The sequence below is a fragment of the Panthera tigris genome, chromosome B2, assembly GCF_018350195.1.
Source record: "Panthera tigris isolate Pti1 chromosome B2, P.tigris_Pti1_mat1.1, whole genome shotgun sequence".
In the NCBI taxonomy this organism is placed as follows: domain Eukaryota; kingdom Metazoa; phylum Chordata; class Mammalia; order Carnivora; family Felidae; genus Panthera; species Panthera tigris.
This window is the reverse complement of record NC_056664.1, coordinates 33155464-33182442: the sequence shown is the minus strand read 5'-3', so window position 1 is coordinate 33182442 and position 26979 is coordinate 33155464. Positions and strand designations below refer to the sequence as shown.

The following is a 26979-nucleotide window of genomic DNA, read 5'->3' as shown; positions in this document are numbered from 1 at the left end:
TCAGGCTGTGTGCTGACAACACAGAGCCTACTTGGGATTCTCTCTCTCCCCCTCCCTCTGCCCCTCCCCTGCTCACGCACTCTCTCAAAATAAATAAACCTTCAAAAAAAAGAAATTGCCATTTTTCAAAAAAAGAAAGAAATATTCTTAGAAATTGACACATAACACTTCCACTTGGTCACAGAGTCAGGTAGCCAAGCTCCCAGCCAAAAATTAGAGGCTTGTTTACTAAGGAAATAGGGAGAGCAGACATGGGGGCGGGGGTGGGGGGGGAGTGACTATCTCTGACACCCCATCCACCGAATAAGCATTTGTTGGGTGCTCCTTGTACCTACCCTGTTATAGTGCTTATAATATGGGGAATAGCTTATCTTGCGAGTGTGGAACAGTGCCTGTCACATAGCAGGTGCTCACTGAGCAGCGGCCGCTGTTCTGGGTGTGTCAGAGCGCTGACATAAGCATGGGTTCTGTGAGACTGGAGGGGAAGGCTGCCTGCCAGGCAGGGGAGTGGGTTACGGAAAGGCTTTCTAGAGGAGGACCTGCGGGGACGTATCGACCCCTGGGGGCTGGGATGGTCGACTGTGGCCATTTTAGGACTTCGTATTCTCTCCCCCGACCTCCATCCCATCCGATTTCCACTTTGCTGGCGAATCACTGTAGAAACTCATCCTTACCAAGGCGCCAGTGGTGATAACAGCCAGGTGCCGGGCTCTCCGGGGTGAAAAGTCCAACCATGTTATGTTGGAGAATTTGGGCATCGGTTAAGGTGCGTTCAGGCCCTGGGGTTTCCTAGAAGCCCTAGAATACTCTCACTGTGGGCAGTCACACAGGTCCTCTTGAGATTAGAAAACAACGATGAACGTTGTCTAAAATGCCCTCATCTGACAGAATGGGGGTAGCTGTGCTTGGTGCCCTTCTAAGGTGATCCAGAGAAAGGAAGCGCCAGCCCCCTGCCCTCCGGCGACATACTTCAAGCCATCTGGCATAATGGGGCGAGACCTTTGAGCTCAACCTTGCAGTCCTCCTGGGACTCATGCAGGGGGAAGAGCCAGGCATGGGCACCTCATCGTCTCCATCCTACAGGGGCTGTCAGAGAACAAGCTGCTGCTGGCCGGCCCCCACTCTGGGCTGGGAAAGTGAGCTCCCGATCATCCTTGAACACCACTGCATGATGGGCCCGCACAGGCCCCGTGGGGCACAGAGAGCATGGGTCCCACATATGGTGAGAGGGCCCACAAGCCTCAGGTCCTTTTCCACGGGGTTCTCTGAAGTTCCTTCCATCCCCGGCCTGGAGAGCCAGACAGCACCTCCTCCAGGAAGCCCTCTCTGACTTGCCTTGCTGGGTGCTTCCACGGCCCTCCACTGGGGGCATGGGTGGCTCTGAATTTCCACTGAGCTTGCTTGTCTGTTCCCCAATCTTGGCTGCTCCCTCTTAGTGTCCTGTCCCACATTGCTCTAGATGTATTCCTTGTATCTTACACATACTATAAGCTCAGTGGCTACGCATCAACTAATGAACATGAGTAAGTGAATGCATAAGTGAATGAACGAATGAATGAATGAGGTTTTCTAGCTGCCAGAATATGGATGCCCCATCAAGGAGAGGGAGGCCTGCAAGGGTTAACCAGGAGTCCGCCTGTGGTCTGAGGTAAGCAGGGAGCATATTTGTTCAGGTAAATAAGGAAGGATTACTTATAATGGGAAATCAGGCCTGGCCAACTCTTCATCTCACGGCTGCTTGCCTTCCTCCCAGCACATTCCTGCACTCTGCCCGTGTCCACACTGCCCTGCAGATCTGGAACCCCAGCCCACCACGGCCTCCATGTAAGCCCCTCAGGCTAGGTCTTGCCACCGTGCGGGCAGGTGGCCCCGGGCTGGGAGCAAAGGGCTCCCTTACAGGGCACACAGCCCTGAGATCTCAGAGGGCCACCCCTCGAGGGTGGCCAGGCCCCCAGCGGCCCACGCGAGTATCACCTCTGCCCCCAGCCCTTCTGGCCCCTGGTCCCACTGCCCCCCCAGATGCCTGGCTGAGACCCAGCGGTGGCCCGCGCTGCCCACGCCTTCTCCTGGCCCCCAAGGTTGGCTCCACGGTGGACGGCTCCCTGGGCACCAGGCAGACAACGGGTAAGTCTGGTGGGAAGGCAGAGTGCTTTGCCATGGGGGCTTCCCCCTCCCAGCTGTGCGGAGCGGGTGACAGAGGGCAGGAGTTGGAGGCATGGTCCCCGGGTCCAGAACTGATCTCCCAGGCATTGCTGGCCTGTGATCTGGGTCCTTCACCCTCAGAATCCCCTGATCCTCCTTATGCTGCCCGTCTGCCCCCCTGCCCTGGGCTGACCCCAGAGCCCGGGTGAGCCCTTGGCCTGGTGAGAGGCCCAGGATGGCCCCCGTCTGGGCTCCACCTGGAGCCCAGCCCGTACAGCCTGAAGGGAGGCAGCCTTGCAGGTGCAGAGCCTCGGTCCCCGAGACACGGCCAGTTCTGCTTGGCTGGCGAAACACAGACGACCTTTCTGCCACTGCCAGCCACAGCTGCTCTGCCAAGAGAAGGGTCCGCCTGGGGACAGGCCATGGTGGGCAGGGGCTGGCCGAAGCCTGGAGGCTCAGGGCCGGGCTCTGGGTCGGAGCAGGAGGGACAGGCCCAGAGCCCGGGGTTTGGGCGGTGGTGGGCCAGAACCCAGATGGGCTGGGGAGCTGCGGAGCGAACTAACAGGGCTCGAGTACCCAGGGAGGCAGAACGCGGGTCTGGGCGTTCTGGGCCTGCGGGCCCCGGTCTGGGCACGCTAGGAGAAAAAAGGGACGTCCTTGGGGACGCTCATGTCTAAGATTTGCCAGATGTCTGCTGTGGGGAGAGAGGGAAGTGATGGTGGAGAGGACAAGGTAGAAAGCCAGAGGGTCTGGATGTCTGGGGACTCCCCTGGAGGCTGGACCAGGTGTGCACGTGTGTGCGTGTGTGCGTGTGTGTGTGTGTGCATGTTGGGAGTGGGCGGTCCCATGGAGCCGGCCCCGGATCCCCTCACCCACCCAGCAGCCCATACCCAGGCCACAGACCTCCAGTGGCCCGTTCCCTATATGACAGTAACGGCCTTTCTCCTTCTCCTTAGTCAAGTCTAGGACTCGGCCTCATTTCCTGCTTCACGGCAACCCCCAGTAAGGCCGCATCTCCCCAGCACCAGCTGCTCGGCTGAGTAACAAAACAAACAGGCATCGGGCTTCCCCAGGCCCGAGGTGGCGAGGTGGCGGTTGGGATGGGCAGGAGACTCCCCAGCACACAGTGCCCCCCCCCCGCCCCCCACCGACACGACCCAGCCCAGCTGGGGGTGGGGCTAGAGCCAAAGACTCCCAGCTTGAAGTTTCACCCCGCCCCCCAAACTCACAGAAATTTGGGGAGAGGGAGCATCCTCAGGGCTCTTGGGGAGGTTGAGGTGCGGAGGAGATGCTCTCTGAGGGTGGGGAGCCACCCTCCCCTTTGAGAAATGAAAAAGGCGCTGTGAGGACACCTAGAGCCGAAAACTCTGTCTCTACTGGACTCGATTCTTGTGAGTTAGCAATTATAAAACACCCACGGTAAAATGCGACGCCATTTGATTTTCCCAAGGACCCTCTGAATTGCATGGAGCTTCTCTGTCCACCAAGCCTGAGGGAAGAGGGCGGGCACTCAGCAGGTGTTCCGTTGATCAGAAATAAGTAGAAAAAAGAGGAGAACCCACTTTCTACCATTGAGGTCATTGCAGATACAAAGTTCATACCCTTGAAACAATTAGGGCCCCATTTGTGCTTAAACAGCTTGGTGCGGCTTGAGTGTAACCTGGGGAAGTCAGTTCAGACTGACCTGGGGACAAAGACACTTTGGGTGGAGGGCAGGAAAGGGTGGGTTCAGGCCCCCTGTGTGATCTCGGGCAAGTCACTTTTCCTCCCTGCCCTTGTAGCTCCTTGTCTGTGTAATGAGAAGGTTAGACAAGGTGGCCTCCTCTGTTAAAGGAGGCTTCGTGGAAGGGACAATCTGGAGCTGGATTTTGCAGGCTGTATAGGAGTTGGTGGAGGCAGACTGGCTGGATTTGCCAGCTTTCTAAGATGTGTGCTTTCCCAGGCTTGTGCCCCAGGCTCGGGTCAGCAGAGGTGGGTGGCTCTAGCTCTGGCTCCTCCTAGAGGCCAGGGAGGGGTGAGTGAGGCCAGCAGCTGCCCCGGGCTGGACTAGAGAGCAGGATGACCTCAGGTAAGGCTCAGGTCTCCCTCGCCACCAACCTCAACTCTTCCCCAGCCTCCACCCACCATCACCACCTGCTTCTTCCTCTGTTCCCCTCATTCCTCACCCCATCACCTTTCCCTCCCCTCTTCTCCAGCCCCGTCCCCTCACCTGCTCCCCGGTGCCACCTTCCTGAATGTTCCACCCATTTCAATTCGCAAGAAATTTCCATCCACCTTCCCTCAATCTTCATAAGCCTTAAGGCATGCTCTTGACAGCCCATTTAACAGACAGGATCACTGAATCTCTGAGGAAGCCAAGTCACTTATCCCAGTCCCAGAGCTAGAGAGAAGGGAGGTGAGGCTCCATCCTGGTCTGGGACCCTCCCCTTGCCCCCTCCCCGCCCCCATCCCATTCTTCACCCCGCCCTGCTCCCCTAGCCAAGGGAGCAGCCTGTCAGGTAGAACAACTCTTCCCAAAGCAAACTTTGCACAAGGCCAGTTGCCCTGGGCTCTTCCTGACATTTAATGCTGGGCTCCTTCCCCTGCCTCGTTTGCATGCTCCTGGCTCAGGAGGTGCCCCCTGCCAGATTCTCCTCTCCTACCTTTCAGCAGCTGGGGCGGGGCCTCCAGACCCAGGGAAAGTGAGCCTCCTCATCCCTCCGGACTGACTGACGGACTGACCGCTCCTCCCCTGCCAGGGACCTGTGTGACTCTGCTGGGGACCAGATAGACAGGCCCCCATTCAGGACCTTAGAAAGGGACAATGAGGCCTCTCTGGCACCACCAGAGTTGAGAAGCCCTCCCTTTTCCCTCCAGCTCTGGGATTCAGGAGAGGGGCCTGGGGGTGGCTGCCCAGCCAGGGTCTCAGCACCCAGGACTAGTGACATTGGTGGGGACCTAAGTGTCTCTGCTCTTGGGCAGCAAGTTCTTCCCGCCTCTGACTCCCACAACCCCCTCCACAGGGCTCTAGGACAGAAGGGCGATGTGTCTCCGCTAACATTTCACAGATGGGGATGTGGGCCCCAGTAACTCCCTAGGAACCCATCCCTGCCCATCTGAACCTCTTTTTTTTTTTATTTAAAAAAAATTTTTTTTAACGTTTATTTATTTTTGAGATAGAGAGAGACAGAGCATGAACAGGGGAGGGGCAGAGAGAGGAGACACAGAATCCGAAGCAGGCTCCAGGCTCTGAGCCATCAGCCCAGAGCCCGACGTGGGGCTCGAACTCACGGACCGTGAGATCGTGACCTGAGCTGAAGTCGGATGCTTAACCGACTGAGCCACCCAGGCGCCCCTCTAAACCTCTTTTGAAGCAATTTCTGTTCTTAGCCTCTCAGGACAGTTCATTCTGGACTTCTGTCATTTTGTGCAATGTTGGAGTGCCTTCACTTTGTCCTGAAACCCCAGGGTGTGCTCCCCAGCCCTATGATTGGGTCTCAGGGCGCATTTTCTCCCTCAGCCCTGTCAAGACTTTATAGATTCACCAACCCTGGTTTATGGAGTGCTGTGCCTGGCCTGGGGGAGGCCGCCGAGACACGTGAGGCTAGAGACGGGGTGGGGGGGGGGGTAACAAGTGTGCGCACCCGCCTCTGGGAGATCGCAAAGCCTGGCCAAACCCCAGAGATGCAGGTGTCTTTGAGTCCCTGTGTCACCGATGAGGAGGCAGAGGCCGAGAGGACGGGCCAAGGTGCCACAGGCAGGAGCCGGGGGAAGCCACGTGTTCTCACACCCTCAGGGACCCGGCTGCCCAGCGGGGCCAGTAGCTGGGGGAACAAGATGCCCATGAAACATTGAAGCCTGCATCCTGGAGCAGGTGCTGGGAGGGGTGGTATGGGGCCGAGGTGCTGGAGGAGCGCAGGGAAGAGGGGCGATCTGTGGGGTCCTGGGGAGACTGTGCCAGAGGGAGGCGGGGCAGCCCAGTCGGCGCTGCTTGAGCGAAGGTGAAATATGCATGGCCAAGGGAGAGTAAAGGAGCTCGATGGGGTACTGAGACCAGGCCTGTCTCAACAAGGGCTGAATGAAGACGTGAGCCGCAGTTTCTGAAAGTCAGGCAAGACTTGAACTTGATATGGCTGGAAATCGGGGCTGTGGCCTGACCACCCCAGCATCACTGGCTCTAAGCCCTGGATTTGTCCCGGCTGGGGTCTTGGCTGCCTGCATGAAGTGGAGAGGGGACGCTGCTGGGGTTGGGAGTCCGTCTGATGCGCCATATGTGAGGCCAGAGGCAGCCTGGCAGAGCCCCTGCTTGGGCAGAAGGCTGGGCTGGGTTTTTCAGAGGCTCTGGACACCAACCAACTCCAGGGGAGGGAGGCAGGGAGGAGACACAGCCACACCCCTTATTCTGCCCAAATGTCCACCCTGAATCACGTTTCTACTTGCCGGGGGAGCCCCTAGAGTCCGGCTGTTTCTCCACCATCCTGCTTCCAAGTCAGGCTCAGGGGCAAGATGGGGGCCATGGGATCATAGAATCCAGACAGCGTCTGGGCTAGAAAAGCCCTGAGAGGTGACTTATCCCTTCAGAGGACAGAAAAGGACACTGGGGCCCGGAGGGGACCAGGGGCTGCCCAGGGCCCCACATACAGCGCGAACAGAGCAGGACAAGGTCTCACATCTCCAGGGGTTGAGGGCTCCAATTCTTCCCAGGCCACGCCTCCCCACCCCCTGCCTTTGGAGCAAACTCAAACACAGGGGAGAGCTTGAGGCTGAGGTGGGTTTCTGCACCTCCAGGCTGCAGGCGTCCGCGCCACCCAGAGCTCCGCTGTGGGGCATTTGCAGGGGCTGGGTCAGCGGGAGGCCTAAGCAAAGGTGAAAGGGGTGGGCAGCAGGGGGACCCTAGAGGCTGGGAGGTGCTGAGTCACAGCACTGTGTGAAAAGAGGGAAGTGCTCCGTCTTGAGTTCCGGTCCCTGCTCAGTCACCACAGACACTTCCCTGGTCGCGGTCACGGCACCCGTGTCTGTCAGGTGGGAGTAATAGTGGCTGCCCCCTGGGTTGGCTGCGCGAACCCAAGGAAGCAGTTTATTTAGCTGGCCTTCACCTTGTCCCGGACAGTGTCACAAACAGTGTCAGGAAGGCTGAATGCGTGGACGCCAGTGGTACCCGTGCAGCGGGAGCAAACCTTTGGGCTCCTGGCTGCCCGAGGCAACTGCGGGGAAAGCAGACTAGACCAGACTCCTTGATGTTCCCTTGAACCTATTTGCTCCTGCCACCTGGCCCTGTGTCCCAACTCCCTACCCAGCTTCTGATTCCTATAGCCTCGCTGCTCCCCAACCTCCGCCAGTCTCCACACACACCTCCAGGCTCAAGCTGAACCTCCCAGAGAACAGGGCTCCTGAAAAGTTAGGCCAGGGGCCTGCCCGGGTCTGGGATCTGACGAGGTGGGAGAAAGCCAGGAGACCTAGAAGAAACCTACCTCCCCTGTTCTCATGCTGAGCCCAAGATAGACAAGTCCTCCCCCAGTCACCCCTGAGGGACCCACCTCCCTACTCTCTGTCCTTGGGGTCACCAGGGGCAGCAGGTGCCTGGGGATGACCACAATGGGGTGCTTGAGGAAGGCCAGAGCTGCCTGGAGGTAGCCAGCCTGGGACACCTTCCTGGGTAAGAAGGCAAATCTGTCTGGTGGAGAGAGGTGGCGCTCTGGACAGGGAAGGGTGGTCAGTAAGGAGGAGGCTGGGTCCTTTTATTGGGTCCAGCTCGTTTGAAGAACAGTTTTAAAGGGCAAAGGGAGCTGAGGTTCCATGGAGGGCAGGAGCGACTGAGGAGAAGTAAGGGGGCAGGAGGAGGGGTGGAAGAATGAGAAAGTAGCGGGGAGAGGCTAGGTCCAGAGGCGGGCAGGGTTGGGCACTGGCCTCAGTCTCCCTGCATCCTGGGCAGGCCAAGCTTCTCTCCAAGGTGCTGACCAGCTAACTGGGGGGCAGGCCCGTGTGGCCCCTACCCACTCTGCATGGCCCCTGGCCGGGCCCTAGTCACACCCCCACAGTCCCCTGACCCTGACAGATTGAAGGAGGCCCTTGCTTGGAGGGAGAGAGAGGCTGACAGCCAGGACGGTGGGCCACAGTGAGGAAGCCCCAGAAGGTCTGCCCCAGCTGGTGGAGAAAGGCCAACACAGAGCTCAGTGGCAGGTTCTGTCACCCCCGCCCTCCCCCCCACTCTCCCCTGGTGCTCTTGTCTTGGTGCTGGGGTCTGCAGCCAGGGTCCTGGGCTCTGGGCAGCCTGAGGCTGGGTCTCACGATGGGGGTAGGGGCCCGAGAACATTTATCCCACCTGCAATCCCCCCGGGGGTGCGATCTGGGAGCCTGGACTGAGCAGGATGTGGGAGACAGGCTCCAAGCCCATAAGTGCCCAGAGCCTGCCTAAAGACCTCCCTGGTAACTCCATTTCCCTGAGGCTGTGGCCTCTGGAGATATCAGGCGATCTTCTGCCGGTGCCAGGTCGGGGTGGCAGTGAGAACCCGGGAGGCCGGGCAGTGGCATGAAACGGCTGCTATAAATCTCCAACTCTGGGTCCCTCTGCCCTCTCTCCTTGATCTGCCTTCCTGAGGGAGTGGGAGGTGCTGAGAGAAGGGCCCCTGAGGTGGCTAATCCCTCTGGCCGCAGCCCCGCGGTCCCACTGGTCTGGCCCTAGATCTGGGCCTTGGCCTCCACCAGCTGTTACCAAATTTTCTTTGTTTGGAGTCTGAGCCAGAGCCTCTGGAGCAGGAGGGAGCCAGGACATGCTGAGCCTTAATCCAGACATGTGGTTTAATCCAGAAAAGATCAACTCGAGGTTTGGGAGCTGGAGGCATCGCTCAGGAGACGGGCAGCATCTCGGACCCAGCCTACATAGGCCAGTGGGAGGGCTGGGCCAGCCTTCACAGGGACCCGGGCTTGGCAAACATGGGGCTTATCCCAGGACCCTGTGCCTATGGAGCAGGAGCCTGAGGGTCAGCGGGCCCCAGGTTTGGTCCTCGCTCTGCCATGACTGTGGGCACGTCCCTGCCACTCTGTGAGCCTCATTTTCCCCAGTGCACATGTGTCTTCATGGGTGAACAATCACCTGTGGATATAATCATGGTTGAACTGCACAGCACAGGTGGGAAGAGCTGGGAAGTCAACTGTTGAGGAGGGCTTCCTGGGAGAGGAGGGGGCTTTGGGCTGAACTGTGATGAGAGGGAAGTGGCATCTTGGGCAGGGGGATGGCAACACAAAATAGCCATGTTGTACCCACAGCACTGGGGCCAGGGGAGAAATGCCATTGTCATTAGAGCCCGGATAAATGTCGATCGATCCCTGGTTTTGGTCCAGACCCTGCCACTGACCAGCGAATGAATCCCTTCCCCATGTGTGATCTACAAAACTTTCATATAACATATAGTCCCTTCCAACTCTGATAATCTGGGCTGGGTAGGAGGTGAGCTGAGACATGGGCACCAGCCATTGGGATTGCATGAGGGTGGCAATGGGGAACCATGGGAGGTTCTTGAGCACAGGGGTGCCTGATGAAGGAGCATCGAAGGGAGATGAGCTTGACAGTGGCGTGGAGTGAGCAGTCAGGAGGTGGGAATGGACTTTGGAGGATCAAGTTGCCCAATCAGGAGGTGGGCAGGACCCTGGGAAAACGGACTGGCCAGCCTCAGAGGGTATGTGGCACAACGAGCACAGCCTTTGCGTGTCCAGCTGGGGACTTCTGGCAAGCTGTATTAAGACCTCTGTGCCCCCCTGTCCACATCTATAAAATAGGGCTCCTGAGCCCACGTCCCCTGGGGCTGTGGGTAGTAAAGGAGTGACAGGCGTGAATGCTCTGGGCCTGGGGAAGTGCTCACTGAGCAGTTCTCTCTTCCAGCCAGAGTCTGGCCCCAGAGCCAGACGCCAGAGTTGCAGGCTGGACACTAAAATCCCCGGCTCCCTGACCAGTAAACCAAGGTCCCCCCGGATCTGGGCTGCGGGGGTCAGAGCACTCCCCACCACCTCCCCACCTGTGGACAGTCAGATCTTTCCTCCCACCGCACAATTATTATTTTTCACCAGGGAGGTGTTGGGAGCTGGGACCGAGCCTTGGTTGAGAGCAGGTTCCCTGGCATTTAGGAGCAAGGTGAGGGGGAGCTGAAATGCAGGGTGGGGCGGAGGCGGGAACTCGCCCGGACCAGGAGTCAGAAGACCTGGATCCAAGTCACTTATCTCTGCGCCTTCACTTGCCCATCCACAAAATGGGAATGAGTATAAGGCCTGGTTGCCGCTCTCTGAGGAAGGACAGATGCAACGGGTGCTCGCTCAGTGAGTCAGGGATGTGTCATCACATCCCGGCCCAGCAAATGCTGCCACCTGCCCCACCCGTTCATCCTCACTGACCCCTCATGCCACTGTGCCCCCAAACAGCAGCTGCCTCCCACCCCACCGGTGGCTGCAGCCACGCAAGCAGGAGCGCCACGAGGGAAGCAAGTTCTTCTGCTTCTCGGAAAAGCTTTCTGTCTCCCTGGCACATGGCCCAGGGTGCTGGCAGAGACTGTCCTAACGTGGCAGGCACGGGAGCCCTGGGGACGTGGATGGGGCGGGAGGCAGGAAGGGGCGACGAGGTGGGGGGCTGAGAGGGGCTCTCCAGGGGTGGGGCCTCCTAGGGGGTAGGGCGTGGGCATAGGCCAGGGTGGGGACCCGGGAGCAGAGGGGGCTGTTGGCACGGCCTGGATAAATAATGTTGGGCCCACAGCACACATGTGTGTTTGCACAGAAGGCCTTGAAATGATTCCAGGCCTGCCCTCTGCCCCCCGCAGCCCCACCCCACCCTGACCTTTCCTTCCTTGTCACTTAAAGGAGCTCTTGAAAGGGAGAGTCGAAATCAAAGGGAACACCCTTCTCTCTTGCTGGCATTCTCTCCGCCACAGGAAGTGGCACAGCTGCCATGTTAAAGTTGGGACAGTTGGGCACTGCACAAGGGAGGGGACGAGACGGAGCTGGAATTCCACTCGGGCCCCATTCACCAAACTCTGCTTTCCAGAGAGAAAGATCGCTGTTTTCTGAGATATGTGAAGGTGTGGAATGGGCTAGCTGCAGGCCTAGAGAAGCCAGAAGGATCTTGCCAGCTGGGTTCTTTCCCTGCGCCCCCTCCAGGGAGGGGTAAATGCCGCTGCACATCGAGGCTAACCGGGCAGCCAGGTCAGTCCCATTCGAGGAGCCACGATGGGCCGGGGAGCCCCCCACTGTCCCGGTGTGGCACAGTACATGTCACCAGTAGAGTCTACCGGTCCTTTGATTAATGCCTCTCCCTCTCACTGGCCCGACGCCTTTCAAGCGGCAATTCTCAAACGTGAGCTTGTGTCAGAATCACCCAAAAGCGGGGCGCCTGGGTGGCTCAGTCGGTTGGGCGGCCGACTTCGGCTCAGGTCATGATCTCGCGGTCCGTGGGTTCGAGCCCCGCGTTGGGCTCTGTGCTGACTGCTCGGAGCCTGGAACCTGCTTCAGATTCTGTGTCTCCCTCTCTCTGACCCTCCCCCGTTCATGCTCTGTCTCTGTCTCAAAAATAAATAAACGTTAAAAAAAAAAAAAAAATCACCCAAAAGCTGAAACACACTGCCGGGCTTTCCAGGGGCTTCTGACTCGGTCGCTCTGCGGTCGGCCTGAGAATCTGCATTTTTTGCCACGTTCCCAGGTGGCGCCGATGCTGCTGGCCCAGGCACCACGTCGTGAGGAACACGTGGGCCCACCTGAACTTGCCCTTAACGGGTTCGTCTGCTCCTTTCCTTCCTGCTGACTTTCATTAGGAGCGTGTACTTGTTGATAATCTTCCACCTCTGTCCTGAGTCGTGCTGGAGTCCCGGGCCCACAAATCACAGAAATAGCCCAGAAACCCTGGGGTTTTGGTACCTGTACATCTCCTGAGGCCCCCGCCTCACCCGATCCGCCTACTCCAATAGGGGGTGCAGAGCAAAAGGGCCCTCGGCAAAGCAGGGCCTGCATGACTGCTGTGGAAAGAGGCCTCCAGCTCCTGTTTTGAGGCCAAGTGGTAGCCCCCTGGGGGGCCTCGGGGCGGCAGGAAGAGTGGGTGTCTGAGTTTCTGGGGGCCTCCGTCGTTCCCCAGAGCATGCTCCTCCTCCCCTCTCTCCCCCTCCGCACACCCTTCCCCTGCAGGTGGGCACGGCCTCCTCAGGGCACACTCCTCCAGGGCGAGGGGAAAGGAGAGGGCGCTGGGAGCTGGGAGGGGCAGGGGGCAGTACCTTTGGGGAGGAAGAGGTGGAAGACTGGGTACAAGGAACCCAGTCCTGAGCCAGTGTGGCGCCACTCAGTGACTGCCTCAGCAGTGTCAATTTGTTCACCTCCCCCAAATGGTGGTGGGGGGGACGAGGGCCCGCCTCCCTGACTTGTGAGTGGCTTCTACCCCGCCACTCCCCTCACCTGCTCCTCGCTCCTTCAACCGCCAGGTGAAGGTGATGGTGACCTTCTCCCTTCCCCACCGTCTTTAGGAGAAGAGTAAAAGAAAACAAGCTTTGCTCCAGAAAGACAGATTTGGGTTAGCTCTCAAAAGGAACTTCCTCCACAGGACGGTGGACGGGGGATCTGGGCATGGGCTGGCCTGGGGCCAGAGGCCCGGACACTAAAGTTTACTTGTGCAGGCCTCAGTGTGCTCATCTACCAAATGGGGCTACTCATGCCTTCCGTTGTGAGGCTTGAATGAGGTCGAGGACCTCAGAAGGGTGTTGTAAGCACACCGCGTGGGTAAAGATTTGCTGCTTTCAGCCAACCTGGCTTTCTTGGGGAGTGAGGGAGCTGTTTACACCTCACTTTCTTTCCCAGCCAGGAGCCTATCTGCCCAGCCCTGTCCTAACTGCCCAATGACCCGGAAGCCCCAACTCTCTCCCTGGCCCAGTGGGCCCCTCATCCCCATAACCAGCTTAGTGGCCCCCACGGGGATGGGGAAGCAGCCAGACCCTGATTGGCCTTCCTCTCTTATTTCTGCAGACACAGCCACCAGCCCAAGCAACGGCGGCATGGGCAGCGCCAGCCCGGGCCTGAGCAGCGTGGCCCCCGGCCGCCTCCTGCTGCCCCCCGACGCTGTGTTGCGCACGGGCGTGGAAAAGGCGGCCGCGGGGGCGGTGGGGCCCGAGAGACGGGACTGGAGCCCCAGCCCGCCTGCCACGCCTGACCAGGGCCTGTCTGCCTTCTACCTCTCCTACTTTGACATGCTGTACCCTGAGGATGGCAACTGGGCCACCAAGGGCCCCGGGGCCAGCTCTCGGGAGGAGCCACCTGAGGAGCCCGAGCAGTGCCCTGTCATCGACAGCCAAGCCCCCGGGGGCAGCCTGGACTTGGCACCGGGGAGTCTGACCCTGGAGGAGCACTCGCTGGAGCAGGTGCAGTCCATGGTGGTGGGCGAGGTGCTTAAGGACATTGAGACAGCCTGTAAGCTGCTCAACATCACTGCAGGTGAGCCTTTCCGCACGTCCCCCTCCGTAAGGCGGGCCGCAAGCAGGGCTGAGGTCGCTGGGGGTGTGGGGGGCCGCGCAAGGTGCACTCTGGCCACCCCTGGCCCGGCCTCAGCAACACCAGGCATGCTGGGGATTCTGCACATACAGTCAGCCCACGGCACACAGCAGCTGTGAGCCTGGGAAGGTTCCTACCCTCTCTGCCCCAACTGCTGGAGGCAATGCAATCAAGCTCTACACCATCTGACCCTCTACCCACCCCCCCAGAGGCGTCTCCACGCTCGCCTCATCTACTCTGCTCCAGCCACACCTGTTTTTTGCTGTGCCCACGACCCTCACGCCTCAGGACCTTTGCATCTCTCAATCCAAAACGCTCTTCCCCCAAAGAGTTCCTTGGCTCACCCTGTGCCTCCTTCAGATCTTGACTCAAATGGCACTGTCTTGATGAGGCTTTCCCTGCCCCCACTGTTGATGTTACTGTCCACACCACCAACTCTTACTCCTCCTACCTGCTTTATTTCTCTCATCGCATGGACGGTCCGATGCCCTGCATATTTTATTTATCCATTTTATTTGCTCTCTGTCTCCCCCACTGGAAGGTACACACCCCAAGGGCAGGGATTTTCATTTGTCTGGTTGCCTGCTATATCCCCAGTTTCTAGGATGGCGCCTCGCTCATAATAGATGTTCAATAAACAGTAACTTCTGAATATGGCAGGCTGTGTTCTAGCACTGGGGAATAGAGTGGGGAACACAACACAAAAGCCCCTTTATCCACTGAGCAGACATTACAGTGAGGGAAACGGATCGTAGATAACTAGATAAATGTGTGTCACTGGTCCGGTGGTGATGAGGGCTCTGATGAGGAGGGGGCATTAGGAGTCCAGGCACACGTGTGTGCCTGGAAGGTGTGGTTGTGGGGCCGATGCTGTGAGTTGAGGGGCTGCGGGGTCTCCAGCCTCCTGTTCCCACATCGTCTCTCCAGCTTTGGGCAGGCCTGACCCATCTCCTGGGTCCCCGGATCCCGGCATTTGAGCATCCCACTCTCGTGCTGCTGTCACACAAAAAGTCTTCAGGCGTCCCTTAGGCCCGGCCCCCGCCCCCAACCATCCCTGCAGGTGCCCCATGCCCGTCCTGCCCCTGGAGGTTTCCCCGTTCTGCTTCCTCTCCCACACCGGGCTGGGGAGGGGCCTGCCCTCTGAACAATGGAGACAGAAACAAATTGCTTTGACCCTGGGAAGGAAAATGGGTTTATGAAGTGGGGGCAGCCCAGCCTGCAGGTCATCCAGCTAGGGCACCAGCTTAGGCCACAGTGTTCACTTGGAGGCCCCATTGTGACTGTGCCACCAGCCCAGCCTCCACCCACAGGCCCCGCCAGCCTCACCCCAGAGCAGCTCCCCGGGGAACCTAGCCAGTGACTCTCTTCCTAGCCTCTGCGGCCTGGAGAGCCGCATCATGACCGCCCGGTGCCCTGCCATTTATTCGTTCAATGCTCGTGCACTGAGCAGCTAGTACGTACCCGGCCCTTTGTTAGCTGTTGGACAAGAGGCTACAACTCTCTGTGCCTCAGTTTCCTCATCTGTAAAATACAGTGGAGATTAGGATTCGGGTTGCAGGACTAATTCCTGGTTGGGTTTTTTCCCTGGTTCCTTGAAGGGTTTGGGGAAGGCAAGAGGCAGCTGAGAGAGCAGCTCAGGTGTCTCTGGTTTAATGTCACCGCCCCCTCCGGGGAGGGGGCTTCCTGAAAGGCCTTCTGAAGGGACCGGAGGGGTCGGGGGGGACCCGAGGTCTGGGTGAGGTGGGGGGTGCAGAGGCCCCAGGCTACCCTGCCCTGAGCCAAGTTTGTTTTTAGGACCCCGGCTCCTCTGCCTCACTCCCCTCTCTTCTTGGGTGCCCCCTCCACAGGGCCCCTCAAGGCCCTCTCTGGCCTGGCCTGTTCTCACCCCAGGAGCACACAATCCGGGCCACAAGCTTCCAGTTCCCACGGGCGCCCCACCAGAGCAGAGCCGGCCACATTCGGGGTGGTGGCCTCAAGTAGCCCGTGGAACTGAGGGAGTGTCTCTTGTCCAGACCCCGTGGACTGGAGCCCTGGCAACGTGCAGAAGTGGCTCCTGTGGACAGAGCACCAGTACCGGCTGCCCCCCGTGGGCAAGGCCTTCCAGGAGCTGGGGGGCAAGGAGCTGTGCGCCATGTCGGAGGAGCAGTTCCGCCAGCGCTCACCTCTGGGTGGGGACGTGCTGCACGCCCACCTGGACATCTGGAAATCAGGTGGGACGCGGCATGGGTGAGAGAGGCGCCTCCCGAGCTCCGAGCCAGGGACCCGGAGGGGGGCGCTAGGCTGGGACTCCCGCCAGGGCCGCTGTCTGCTGGGGAAGCAGCTGGTTGGTCCCAGTTCGGACTCTGTTCTAAATCTCAGCCCCACTTGCTGCTGCCTCCCCAGATCCTGGGCCGACTCACCAGCCCTGACCCACTCCCAGCCCTGGGCAAACCCACAGCACTTAGGGCCAGAGCGTGTGGGAAGTTAAAAGGTAGGAGTCGGACTGTGAGAGCGCGGACGGCATAGCTGATGGGGACCGTGGGGACCACGAAGTCCTCCTTTGTCCTTTTGAAATTGTGTTTGTTCTGTGTTGTCTTCCATTAAAGGAGTAATGAGGTAATCAGTGTGCGTGAGTTCTCAAAAGACCATAATGGAAATAGTACCGTGAAAAGGAATTTCCCCCCTCGCTCCTGACCCCCTGCCTTCCAGTCCCCCTGCCTAGAGGCAACCACCGTTACTGGTTTCTTGGGTACGTGCTGGAGGGAGTCTCCGCACACGACGAGCAAACATGCACGTGTGGTTTTCACCCTTTTGTAACATGGATCGTGCCAGAGTATCACACTGTTCCACTCTTGGTTTATCTTGGACCTGGCTCCCCAACAGCATCTCTACAGCTGCCCTCTTTCTAATGGCTGCGTGCCAACCCCTTAGTGTTTAAATCACCTCGCATCCCACTGCGTGCCCTGCACGGAGCTGCATGCTTTGGGGGAGGCAGTGCTTGCCCCACGAGTCGAGGCCCCTGCCCTTAGGGGTCTGGGATCAATAAAGGCATGGGACCCACTCACATGTATGACCAGTAGAGACCGGTGTCCTGCCCCCGCCCAGGAGCTGGCAAGTGCCTGGCTAGAGAGCCAGGTGGTGATGGGGGCAGAAGCTGACTGCCTCCATCCACGCCGCTTGGCCTCAGTCCCACCCGAACACCCTCTTCTGCCCTCTGGGTCTGCCCTGGGTCTCAACCTTCTCTCCTTGCCCCGCAGCGGCCTGGATGAAAGAGAGGACTTCTCCTGGGGCGATCCACTACTGCGGTGAGCCAGGGCCAGCAGGGAGGGGCCAGGGCTCTGGGGTGCAGGGTCGAGGGGTGGCGCCCCACTCACCGCCCCCCTCCCTGGCTGCCCAGCTTCCACCAGCGAGGACAGCTGGACCGACAGCGAGGTGGACTCCTCCTGCTCCGGGCAGCCCATCCACCTGTGGCAGTTCCTCAAGGAGCTGCTGCTCAAGCCCCACAGCTACGGCCGCTTCATCCGGTGGCTCAACAAGGAGAAGGGTGAGCCGGGCTCCCCACGCGAGCCGCGAGGGGATCGGGCCTCACTGACGCTGGCGGGAGCCTGCCGGCCTCCTGCCAGGTGCCAGGCACAGGGATGGCGGGGGGTTGGGGGCTGGGGTGGGGGGAGTCGCCCCCCGCTTTTGCCCCGAATGCCGGACACGCTGCCGTCACTGGAGCGTCAGGATCTGCGTGTAGCTTGTGTCTCCTGACCAAGCTCTGTCCTATACAGGACCCCCAGCTCCACACGGGGCCGGGGACATGCTAGGGACTTAATACTCTGCCGAGAACTGGACACAGTCTTCCCCTTCAAAACATCATAGCTTCCCCCCATTTTTGGGGGGCCTGGGCGGCTCAGTCGGTTAAGCGTCCGACTGCGGCTCAGGTCGTGATCTCATGGTCTGCGAGTCCGAGCCCCGCGTCGGGCTCCGTGCCGACAGCTCAGAGCCTGGAGCCTGCTTCTGATTCTGTGTCTCCCTCTCTCTCTGACCCTCCCCCGTTCATGCTCTGTCTCTCTCTGTCTCAAAAATAAATAAACATTAAAAAAAAATTTTTTAAAAACAACATCATAGCTGCCTCAGGGAGACTAATGTGCCCGGTGAGAAATACCACGTGGGCCTCATAGGCAGTATTAGATTTCCAAGAGGCCACATTAAAAAAAAAAAAAAGGTAACAGGTGAACTTTTCTTTTAAAGTTTATTTATTGTGAGAGAGACAGAGAGAGTGCAAGTAGGGGAGGGGCAGAGAGAGAGAGAGAGAGAGAGAGAGAGAGAGAGAGAATCTCAAGCAGGCTCCATGCTGTCAGCACAGAACACACATGGGGCTCGAACTCATGAAACCGTGAGATCGTGACCTGAGCCCAAATCAAGAGTTGGATGCTTAACCAACTGAGTCACTCAGGTGCCCCTTAACAGGTGAATTTAATTTTAATAAGCTTTTATTTAATCTAATATTAAAGATTATTAAAATTTCAACACATAATATAAAAATTACTAATGAGACATTTTTACTAAGTCTTCAAACACTGGTGAGTATTTTACAGTACATCTCAATTCGGACTAGCCACATTTCAAGTATTCAGGGGCCACATACGGCTAGTGGCTACCTCACTGGACAGTGCAGGACTAGATGGTATGTGTGTGTATGTTGGAAAAGACTCAGAACCAAGAAACCCGGGTTCTAGACCCCATCCTGCCATTAGTAGCTATGGGTATTGGGACCTCAGTCGTCTTATCTGTAAAATGGACAGGATTCATTCCTCCAACAAACCTTCACTGAGTACATCCTCTGGTTCCACACCGGCCCAGCCAACATTTACGGAGAATAAGTGTCCCTTTGGTGCAGGGAGGATTCAGCTGCACCCCGTCCTTGAGGGACCTGCAGGTTATAGGAGAACCAGCAGTGAAATGAGCTGGGGTACAGAGCGTGCCGGGGCTGCGACAGGGTGGTGGGGGCAGCTGTGCCTTGTTCAGGAGGACTTCCCGGGAGTGGTGACTTGGGCTGAGTGTGAAGGACAAATAGGGGCTAGAGGGGGTGGAGAGAAGTTCCTGCACAAGGCACGGTAACCCTCGTGTCTATTTGAGACTTAACGCGAGCCCGGTCCTCAGGAAGACGGTTCCATGATAGACTTCTAGGGAGAGGAGATCAGGGAGGGCAAAGTGGTCTGGGAAGGCTCCCTGGAAGGGGTGTGCTGGCTTGGGTTTTGCCAGGAGGGTTTAGAATGAGAACTGGGATTGTTAACAATGTCATAGTTCCTCCCAAGGGGCACTTCTGTCAGACTCCGCTGTAAGCACTTTCTGTCGCCACTCAACAAACGGTAGTCATTACAACCCCCTCCACCCTCACGATAAAGGGGCCTCAAACAGCTTCTCGAGGTAGAATATGGCAGAGACGGGCTTCAAACCTGAGGCAGCCTGTCTCCAAATCCACTCTTTTCCCCACCTGCTCTGAATTAATCCTACCAGAAAGGGCCGTGTTGGCTTCGGCGTCTGAGGATGGCAAAGAGGTCTTTCAGGCTTGGGAGCTGCTGGTCAAGGTGGTGGGGGCAGGGGCGGAAGTGGGGATGACCTTGACAAATGAGCCGTAGGCACAGCTCAGAGCCCCACAGGGCTTCTGCGCAGGGTGTGCAAACCCCACAGTAGGAGCAGAGGCTGGCAGGGGCCAGGCCCTCGGGGCCCCACATAACCCGCTAAAGTACGCAGGCTCACCCTGCACTCAGCAGGTTTGTGACCCCATAATATCATTTACCACTTACTGGGGCACAAATTTCTTTAACCCTCGCTGCCACCTTGGGAGTAGATAGCATGCCCCCCCACGCCCCCAGCCTGGCCCTCACCCCCCACCGCCGACACTGACCTGCTGGTTTTGGTCTTTCTCCCTCCTGGCACACCCCCGCCTTGCACCGCTGGCTCTCTCTGGGCCCACCTGCTTCCCCAGGCATCTTCAAAATTGAGGACTCCGCTCAGGTGGCCCGGCTGTGGGGCATCCGCAAGAACCGGCCGGCCATGAACTACGACAAGCTGAGCCGTTCTATCCGCCAGTATTACAAGAAGGGCATCATCCGGAAGCCAGACATCTCCCAACGCCTCGTCTACCAGTTCGTGCACCCCATCTGAGGGCTGCAGGCCAGGCCTTAGGCCTGAAACTCGCCCTCGCCAGACCTCCCTCCTGCCCACCCCTGCCTCTGCTGGACCCTGAGCTGAGGGAGACTGCAATCTCCTGGCGTCGGAGTCTAAGGTCCTGGAGGGGACGGCCCTCTGCTTCCAGGGGCGTAAATGAGCTCTCCGGGGCCCGGGGGACCCCTGGGTGGGAGTGCTTCCTCCTCGGGCCTGACTGCTCACATGCCCAGTTCCCTGGAAGATGGAAGGAGACAGGGCTGTCCTCAGTGTTCATGGCTCCCTGGGGAAGGCCATCCCTCCACCCCAGCCTCTGACCCCAGAATTTCCAGAGCAGAGCCGACAGAATGACAGTGACTTAGCCAAGGCCACTAGCAGTCCAGTGCTCCCTGCTGCCCCATCCTGCACCATGCTTGGCATGATGCTAGGAGACGTCTGTGCCCCCGAGTCGGGAAGCCTGGGGTGCTCTTGGGAACGGATAATAAAGATACTAGAGAACTACCGTGGCCCCAGTGTCTGTGCAGCGAGTGAGTGGCACAGCCCCAAGGCCACCACTGCTCAAAGTGGTTGTGGTCACAGTGGCCTTGGGGTGGTCACAGGGGGCTTCCTGGGGGAGGTGGCATTGAGCGGAGTCTAAACGGAAAAGGGTAATTAATTGGTAGAGGCCGTGGGAGAGAGGCAGTGAGCCTTCAAGGCCTGGGAGGGGCTAGAAACACCCTCATCTCCTCCCACCCACATGGGGGCCCATAGGAAGGAGCAGGGCTGGGGCTGAAGAGGGTCTACCTACTTAGGCGGGGGGAGACGGTGGCGTCCTCCACGGCCTCTTGCTGTGCTGTAGATCGGGGGCTTTCTGCCTTAAGTGGCCAGGGTGCTAACCCTCTTGCGAGGGACCCCTGAGCCCTGGTCTCTGCTTGGCCAAACAGAATGGCTCTGGGATGGGGCAGCAGGGGTGAGGAGAGAGTGGGCACTTCAGCCCCCATTATGGGACCCTGGCTCGACAGCAAACGGGTGGAAGAGAGGTTGACTTGTTTGTGGTGTCTCTCTTGGAGGGTCCCGGACCTCTGCCATGCCCTCTGCCGAACACCCCACGGGATGGGGATAGGTAGGGCTCAGGAGGTCTGTATGTGTGCTGGGTGGGGGAGAGGGGGACCTACCACCCACTCTCCTGGGGGCATCAACTGTCTCAGCTTCCTCACATTTGCTCAACAGTGACCTGGGGGCCGACTGTGTGCTAGGTATTTCTACCGCTTTTTTGTCATGAACCCTCCCAACAAAACTGTGAGGTAGGCGTGACTCCCCTATTCTGCGGACCATGAAACTAAGGCTCAGAGCAGTTAAGCAACTTACTCGGAGCCACACAGCCAGCCAGCGGCAGAACCAGGAGCTGGACCCACAAGGACAGCGTGCTCTCTGCCCCTCCGTGTCTCCTGCTTTGTGGCTGGTTGGCACCTTTGGCCACCATAACCCGTAGGTTCTGATGACAGGCTTCCAGGAGACAGGACTGGGAGCCTGTCAGTGCTACCCAGGCCACTGGGGGTTAAATGCTGCCCTATTCTGCTGCCTTCTGCCCTCAGCAATTTTATTGTCTCCAGAAGAAAGTTTACTTCTGCCAGTGAGCAAACACCACCTTGGCATCTGTCAGTTGGGACTGGACTGGCAGGAGGAGGGGGCCCTGCCCCAGGCCTGTGCCTCGGCCGTCTGCCTCCTCCCAGGGAGGGGGCTGCCTGGGACCCTGGCCAGAAGTCAGCTCAGCTCTGCTGAACTGGTTTTTTCTCCAGCCTTCTTGACCTGCCCCCAGCCGAGTCCCTGGAGCCACCTGCTTGCAGGTTCCCAGCTCGACCTGAACCTGGAGCGGCTTGGGGTCTTGGGCTGGGGCTGGGAGGGAGGAAAGGAAGGGGAATTAGGGGCTAGGAGTGGGGCGCAGGAACTACTCCAGAAAGGAGAGCTGTGGGGGGCTGAGGCAGGTCCCCGCTGTGTGGGTCTGCCACAGTGCACACATCCCCTTGGCAGACACACACCCATCCGGTGACACTTTGTGTGCTAACAGCAAACTTCAGAGTCCTTTTCTTCCTCCTCTGCACACCTGTCCGGCAGAACTCCCTCCAGCCTGCTATTCCCTGACCCTACTCCCGGGACTCTGCCTGCAGTGCTCCCCACAGCTGCATGGAAGAACCTGCACAAAAGGCAACCTCTTGTCTTTACTTGAAGGCTCTTCTGTTTGGCTAAAACCAGGGGCTTGTCACTGGAGGTGGATCTGGGGGAGAAAGGACACAAGGTGGAGAATAGATCACCCGCCACCTTGACCTTTTCTCCCTGTCCAGAGGCCAAGGGGCAGGGGAGGCGGGGGGGCTGCAGTATATTTGCCTTGAATAATGGGTTTGTGTCAGGGCCCTGCCAGGCTGCCGGGCCCAGAGGGGCCTCAGAGAGACATCCAACCTGACTGGGTGAAGCCAAGGCCGGGGTGCAGGTGAGGACGTGGCGAACTGGCTGCAGAACTCCAGCCCCGGCCCAGAGGGGACCTAGCTGGGGGTGGGGAGGCTGGAGCAGGGCTTGGGCAGGGTGTGGGCCCGGCAGGGCACAGCCAAGGGTCCAGAGCCTCGGTCCTGCCCACTCCCTCGAGCGATCCTCCAGGAGGAGCCCTCCCAGGGGTCCCACACAGAAATGCTGTCAGAGGACAGGCAGGACACAGAAAAACATGGCATGACCTGGTATCACACCGCAGAGAGCCTGGGACTGTGAACAACCAGGAACCCCAGGCCTCGGCAGTCACTTTTACAATTTTGATTTTAAAAAACGGGGCGCCTGGGTGGCTCAGCCGGTTGAGTGTCTGACTTTGGCTCAGGTCATGATCTCACAGTTCGTGAGTTCGAGCCCCGCGTTGGGCTCCGTACTGACAGCTCAGAGCCTGGAGCCTGCTTCAGATTCTGTGTCTCCCTCTCTTTCTGCCCCTCCCCTGCTCATGCTCTGTCTCTCTCTGTCTCTCAAAAATAATAAATAAATAAAAATTTAAAACCTGGGGGCACCTGGGTGGCTCAGTCAGTTAAGCATCTGGCTCTTGATTTCTGCTCAGGTCACAATCTCATGGTTCGTGGCACTGGGCCCCATGACTCTGATAGCACAGAGTCTGCTTGGAATTCTCTCCCCGTCTGTCTCCCTCCCCTACTCATGCGTGCTCTCTCAAAATAAAAAACTTAAAAAAAAATCCAAACCTATTTAGAGGTCAAACCTTGAACTTGAGTTTGGGACCCCAAGTGTCCCAGTGCTCTTGGTCAGTGCTCATCACCAGGCACCCAGAAGAGCAGGGTCACACCATCTGTCACCCTCCCTGTGCAGCAGGGCCCGGGGCCCCGGAAGGTTAAGAGACCAGCCGCCAGCCCACTGGTGGTCAGCCAGGACAGCACGCAGCATGCTGGGCACCATCCCCCCTGACAGACGTCCCTGCCACAGAGAACTCTCAGCTCGAGAGACACACAAGACTCAAGAGGACCACATCCAGCCAGGTTGACACAGTTCTGGATTTTATCCACAGTCGTACAATCACAACTGATATATATATATTTGTATTTATATACCTTTAAATTACACAATCATGTACAAAACAGGTGCATTGCTGAGACCACAGCACTTCTCGGAGTTTCACAAGTGTCGGACTAATGGAGTCAGGAAGCCTAGGGCAGCAGATGGCGGGCGGCAGGGCAGCCCTGGTCCCTTGCAGAGCCGGGCTGCAGAACGGTGGTTAACTGGGGACAAAACACATTAGTCGCCGAGCCCCACAGGGCGGGCCCGTGCAGCATTGAGGGTGTGGGTAGGGGGCTACAGGAGGTGGTGGGCGCGGCGAGGGGCGCGGCCCCCACGCTCGGTGGTGAGTGCCCTGACACCAGCACTGACAGGCGGGGCCAGGCCCCTAGAGCTCGGGGGAGGAGGGGGGGACCGCCAGGTAGGAGACCCTCTGTCTCCGGGGTCCTGAGGAGCCTGGGGACCGAGGGAGACTGGTCCCAAACTGGGCCGTGGAGGTGGTTGCTCAGAAAGGATGGGATTTCAAGTCCCTGCCCCGGGGGTGGGCAGCTGGAGTGCTGAAGGGGACACGTCTGGGGTCCAGCCAGGACCACAGACCCTCCCCAGGTGCTAGAAAGCCACTGGCACAGAGAGGGGGAGCCCAGGCCCCAAGGCGCAGATGTGCCAGTTTCCTGCCTTCCAAGGGTGGTGAGGGGCAGAGGCCTCAACCCCAACTCCCCCACCTGGAGGAGAGACCCAAGAGGGTTTTGTTCTGGAACTGGGAGGGTGGAGGGCTTCCAAAATCTTGCTTCAGGCTCCGAGGGAGCCTAGGGCACATCTCAGGCTGCAGCGGATGCCCAGAGAGCAGACAGTGACAGGAAATGGGGTGCTGGGGGTGGGGAGTCTGCCTGTCCCTGGGGGTGCCATCATCCCCCCCCTCCAACTCCCCTGGCCCAGTTCAGGCCCCTGCCAGAGTCTCCCAGGATCTCTGCACTGTGAACAAGGGTCAGGGCCTGGAGGATGGGGTCCATGACCTAATAGTAGACTGTCGGGGGAAGAAGCAGGGAGCAAAAGAGGACTGAGGGGTGCCAGAGGGGCTGGGTATCCCACTGTCTTTACCTGGAGGCCGGGAGGGAGGACGGCGGGTGGCGGGGGGCAGGTGCTGTGGAAGGGGGTGGGTGTCTGCAGCGCTGAGGCCCAGAAGCAGGGCTCTGCCGGCGCTACCGGAAGTCCCAAGGCCTCACCCTTGAGGCTCCCAAGAGATCCTTCTTCCAGCCATGTCCTCCCACCTCGAGGTTTTGTCCTGCCCTGGTCTATTTCTCCGAGCCTCCCAGGGGCCCCCACATATGGGAGAGGCTGGTACCTGGTACTAGTATTTAGTAACCCAACACAGCTTTCCTTCACCAAACACAGGAAACTCTCCGACTCTGGGCAAGCCTTTTGCCTCCCCCCACCCCCAAATGTCCTTTAACTGCTACCCAGGCTTAGACATAAGGAGGGGCTGCCAGCAGGGGGGGTTCCGCTCCAAGGGCAAGGGCGGCTCCAAGGGCAGGGGCTGATTGAGGAGGAGGAGACAAGGAAGAAAGGGTGACTGTCCTGCCCCTGAGGGCCCGGGCCCCTCCCTCCTGCCAAACCCCTGTCTTTCCCATTGGCTGCAGTGTCCCTGATGGTGCCAGGCTGGAAGCTCCCTCAGACACCGCCCCCCCTCCCCCAGTGTCTTCCCAGACAGGCGAGAGAGGGGAAGGGCAGGATGGGAGGCCACAAGGCTTAGTCTCCTGCAGGCTGGCCGAGCCTAGTGCAACTAGGGCTTCAGATGGACATGGAGGGAGGAAGGTGGGTGGGCAAGGTGCCCCCGCCCCTAGGAAATGGGAGGAGGCTGCTACAGTTGCCGGCTTTGCCCCGGGCTTTGAGGCCCCTCCCCCTGCCTGAAGACTCAGGAGATGGAGGCAGGGTCTCCGCAGGTGACCAAGAGGTATGGCCCTGAGGAAGAGCCTGAGCCCAAAAGGCCAACAGCTGGAAAGAAGGACCCCAGCAGGGTCTTGGTCCCTCAGCTGAGCCTCACCCCAGTGACATTGTCATCAACTCCAGCTCACCCCTGGTCATGTCTGGGGGAGTCCAGGGATCCCGGGAAGCATCTAGGGGAGAAGAGAATGACGGTTCCTCCTCCAGCCCCACCAGTCATTAGGGGCGAGGCCAGGAGAAGAAGGGCACTCCCCGGGGCAAAGTGGAAGACTAAAGACTGGGAGGCCCCCCTTCTCTGGGGTCTGGAGGGGAGGCCTTTGAGAGTAGGGTGGTGGAGAGAGGGGAGCATCGTGAGGCAGAAGGAAGAGGTCAGAAAACCGAGCCCAGAGTAGAGGAGGGGGACGGGTGCTGGCAGCCTGGGGTGCGGGTGGGGGTGGGGGTGAGGGGTGTAGTCTGGGGAAGTGAGGCAGGAGAGAAGGGTCCGGGAGACATCCCTCAGGGCTCAGGAGACTCTTTGGTGGGATCTGAAGAGCAATGTTGGAACGTCTCTGTTGGGCTAAGTACTAGGACCCTCGCCTACCCTGGGGCCATCACCCCAAGTCCCACCACCGCCCTGGCCTCCAGGCAGCCCTGCAAATGCTTCTGTCTCTGTATTTTTTGTTTTGTTCTGTTTTGACTTTTAAAAAAATAAAAGCTTGATCGGAAAATATGTCTGGAACTCTATGGCGAGGGAAGAGGGACAAGAGAGAGAAGGGAGGGGAGGTGGCGGGTGAGGAGTGAGGGGTGGTGTGAAGGGGAGCAGGGCAGCTAGATGGCCTCCACGTAGTTGGCGGGATAGAGGCCCAGCTGCCCACTGTCCAGCCGCCCGCGGCACCATCCCTGCTCGTCCTCCTCGCCCAGCTTGGTGAGCTCATCTCCTAGGAAGGGGACACAGAGGAGCTCATTGACGGGGGTGGGGGGGGGGGGGATGGGGACGCTTAGAGAGAGTTTAGGTAAGCCCTCCAATACTATTATTCTAGGCCCACCCCAATGCCCTCCCATGACTGCCCCAAGCTCACTCTGAAGATCAGCCCCAGCCACACTCCCACACCCAAACACCTAACCTGCTGCTGCCCCCAGCCAAACAGCTAATCTGGGTCTCGGTCCAGCCTCCCAAGCCCAGGCCCCGCCTCTGGCTCCCTTTTTCTAATCCTGTCCCTTCTCCAGGCAGCCCCAGCCCTCAGGCCCCGCCCCCACCCTATTCTCAAGTCCCGACTCCACCCCTGGCACCCGGTTGCCGCTCTCAGGCCCTGCCCTTGTACCCTAATTCGAGTCTTAGCCCAGGGGCCAGGACCACCCTCCAGGTTTGGCCCCGCCCACGCACAAGGCCCCGCCCCCAGCCGCGTTCCCAGCAAATCCGGGCGTCTCCTGCCTTCACGCCCCACCCCCCCAGCCCAGCCCAGCCCACCATACCAGCCTTGAAGCTGAGCTCATCCTGCTCCTGGCCGTCGTAGTCATAGAGTGCCCGCACACGCACTCCCTTGGCGTCGTCCTCGAAGGGGTTGGAGCCCCCATTGGCCTCATTGCCCCCAAATGGGTTCCCGCTCTCGTCGTCCGACCATTCGGTTGCATAAGGCTGGCCCCTGTCGTAGCTGCTAACGCTGAAACACAGCGAGGGGACCCAGCATGAACTGCCCCCTCCTCCAATCTGAGCCCTGGCCCCAAATTTCACGAAGACTGGAACAAGGATGGGCCTGGTAAGGGGGGCTCCCGGGCCAG

At 59.0% G+C, this 26979-nt stretch overlaps 2 protein-coding genes across 5 annotated transcripts in view; one reads left to right on the top strand and one right to left on the bottom strand.

The window, feature by feature from the left end:
• The first annotated feature begins 1762 nt into the window (after window positions 1–1762).
• Window positions 1763–20254, top strand: SPDEF (SAM pointed domain containing ETS transcription factor). The gene is made up of 6 exons (XM_042985274.1): window positions 1763–2124; window positions 13108–13572; window positions 15642–15839; window positions 16866–16913; window positions 17006–17152; window positions 19586–20254. The coding sequence occupies exons 2-6, from the start codon at window positions 13137–13139 to the stop codon at window positions 19762–19764; spliced, it is 1008 nt and encodes a 335-aa protein (XP_042841208.1). The 5' UTR covers window positions 1763–2124; window positions 13108–13136; the 3' UTR covers window positions 19765–20254.
• Window positions 20255–23265: 3011 nt separating this feature from the next.
• Window positions 23266–26979, bottom strand: part of PACSIN1 (protein kinase C and casein kinase substrate in neurons 1) — a 57412-nt gene continuing 53698 nt past the window's right edge. For all 4 annotated transcript variants that reach the window (XM_042986153.1, XM_042986154.1, XM_007085291.3 and 1 more), the window contains exons 9-10: window positions 26674–26861; window positions 23266–26138 (exon numbers count right to left, since the gene is read on the bottom strand). In XM_042986153.1, the coding sequence (XP_042842087.1) occupies window positions 26029–26138; window positions 26674–26861 (298 nt within the window). In that variant the 3' untranslated portion in view covers window positions 23266–26028. The remainder of the gene's footprint in view (window positions 26139–26673; window positions 26862–26979) is intronic.

Bases quoted from the DNA above. Each gene is read 5' to 3' on its own strand.
- SPDEF (XM_042985274.1), top strand. From the start codon at position 13,137: ATGGGCAGCGCCAGCCCGGGCCTGAGCAGCGTGGCCCCCGGCCGCCTC. The intron at 15,840-16,865 runs GTGGGACGCGGC...CTTGCCCCGCAG, and splicing joins CCTGGACATCTGGAAATCAG to CGGCCTGGATGAAAGAGAGG. The intron at 16,914-17,005 runs GTGAGCCAGGGC...CTGGCTGCCCAG, and splicing joins TGGGGCGATCCACTACTGCG to CTTCCACCAGCGAGGACAGC.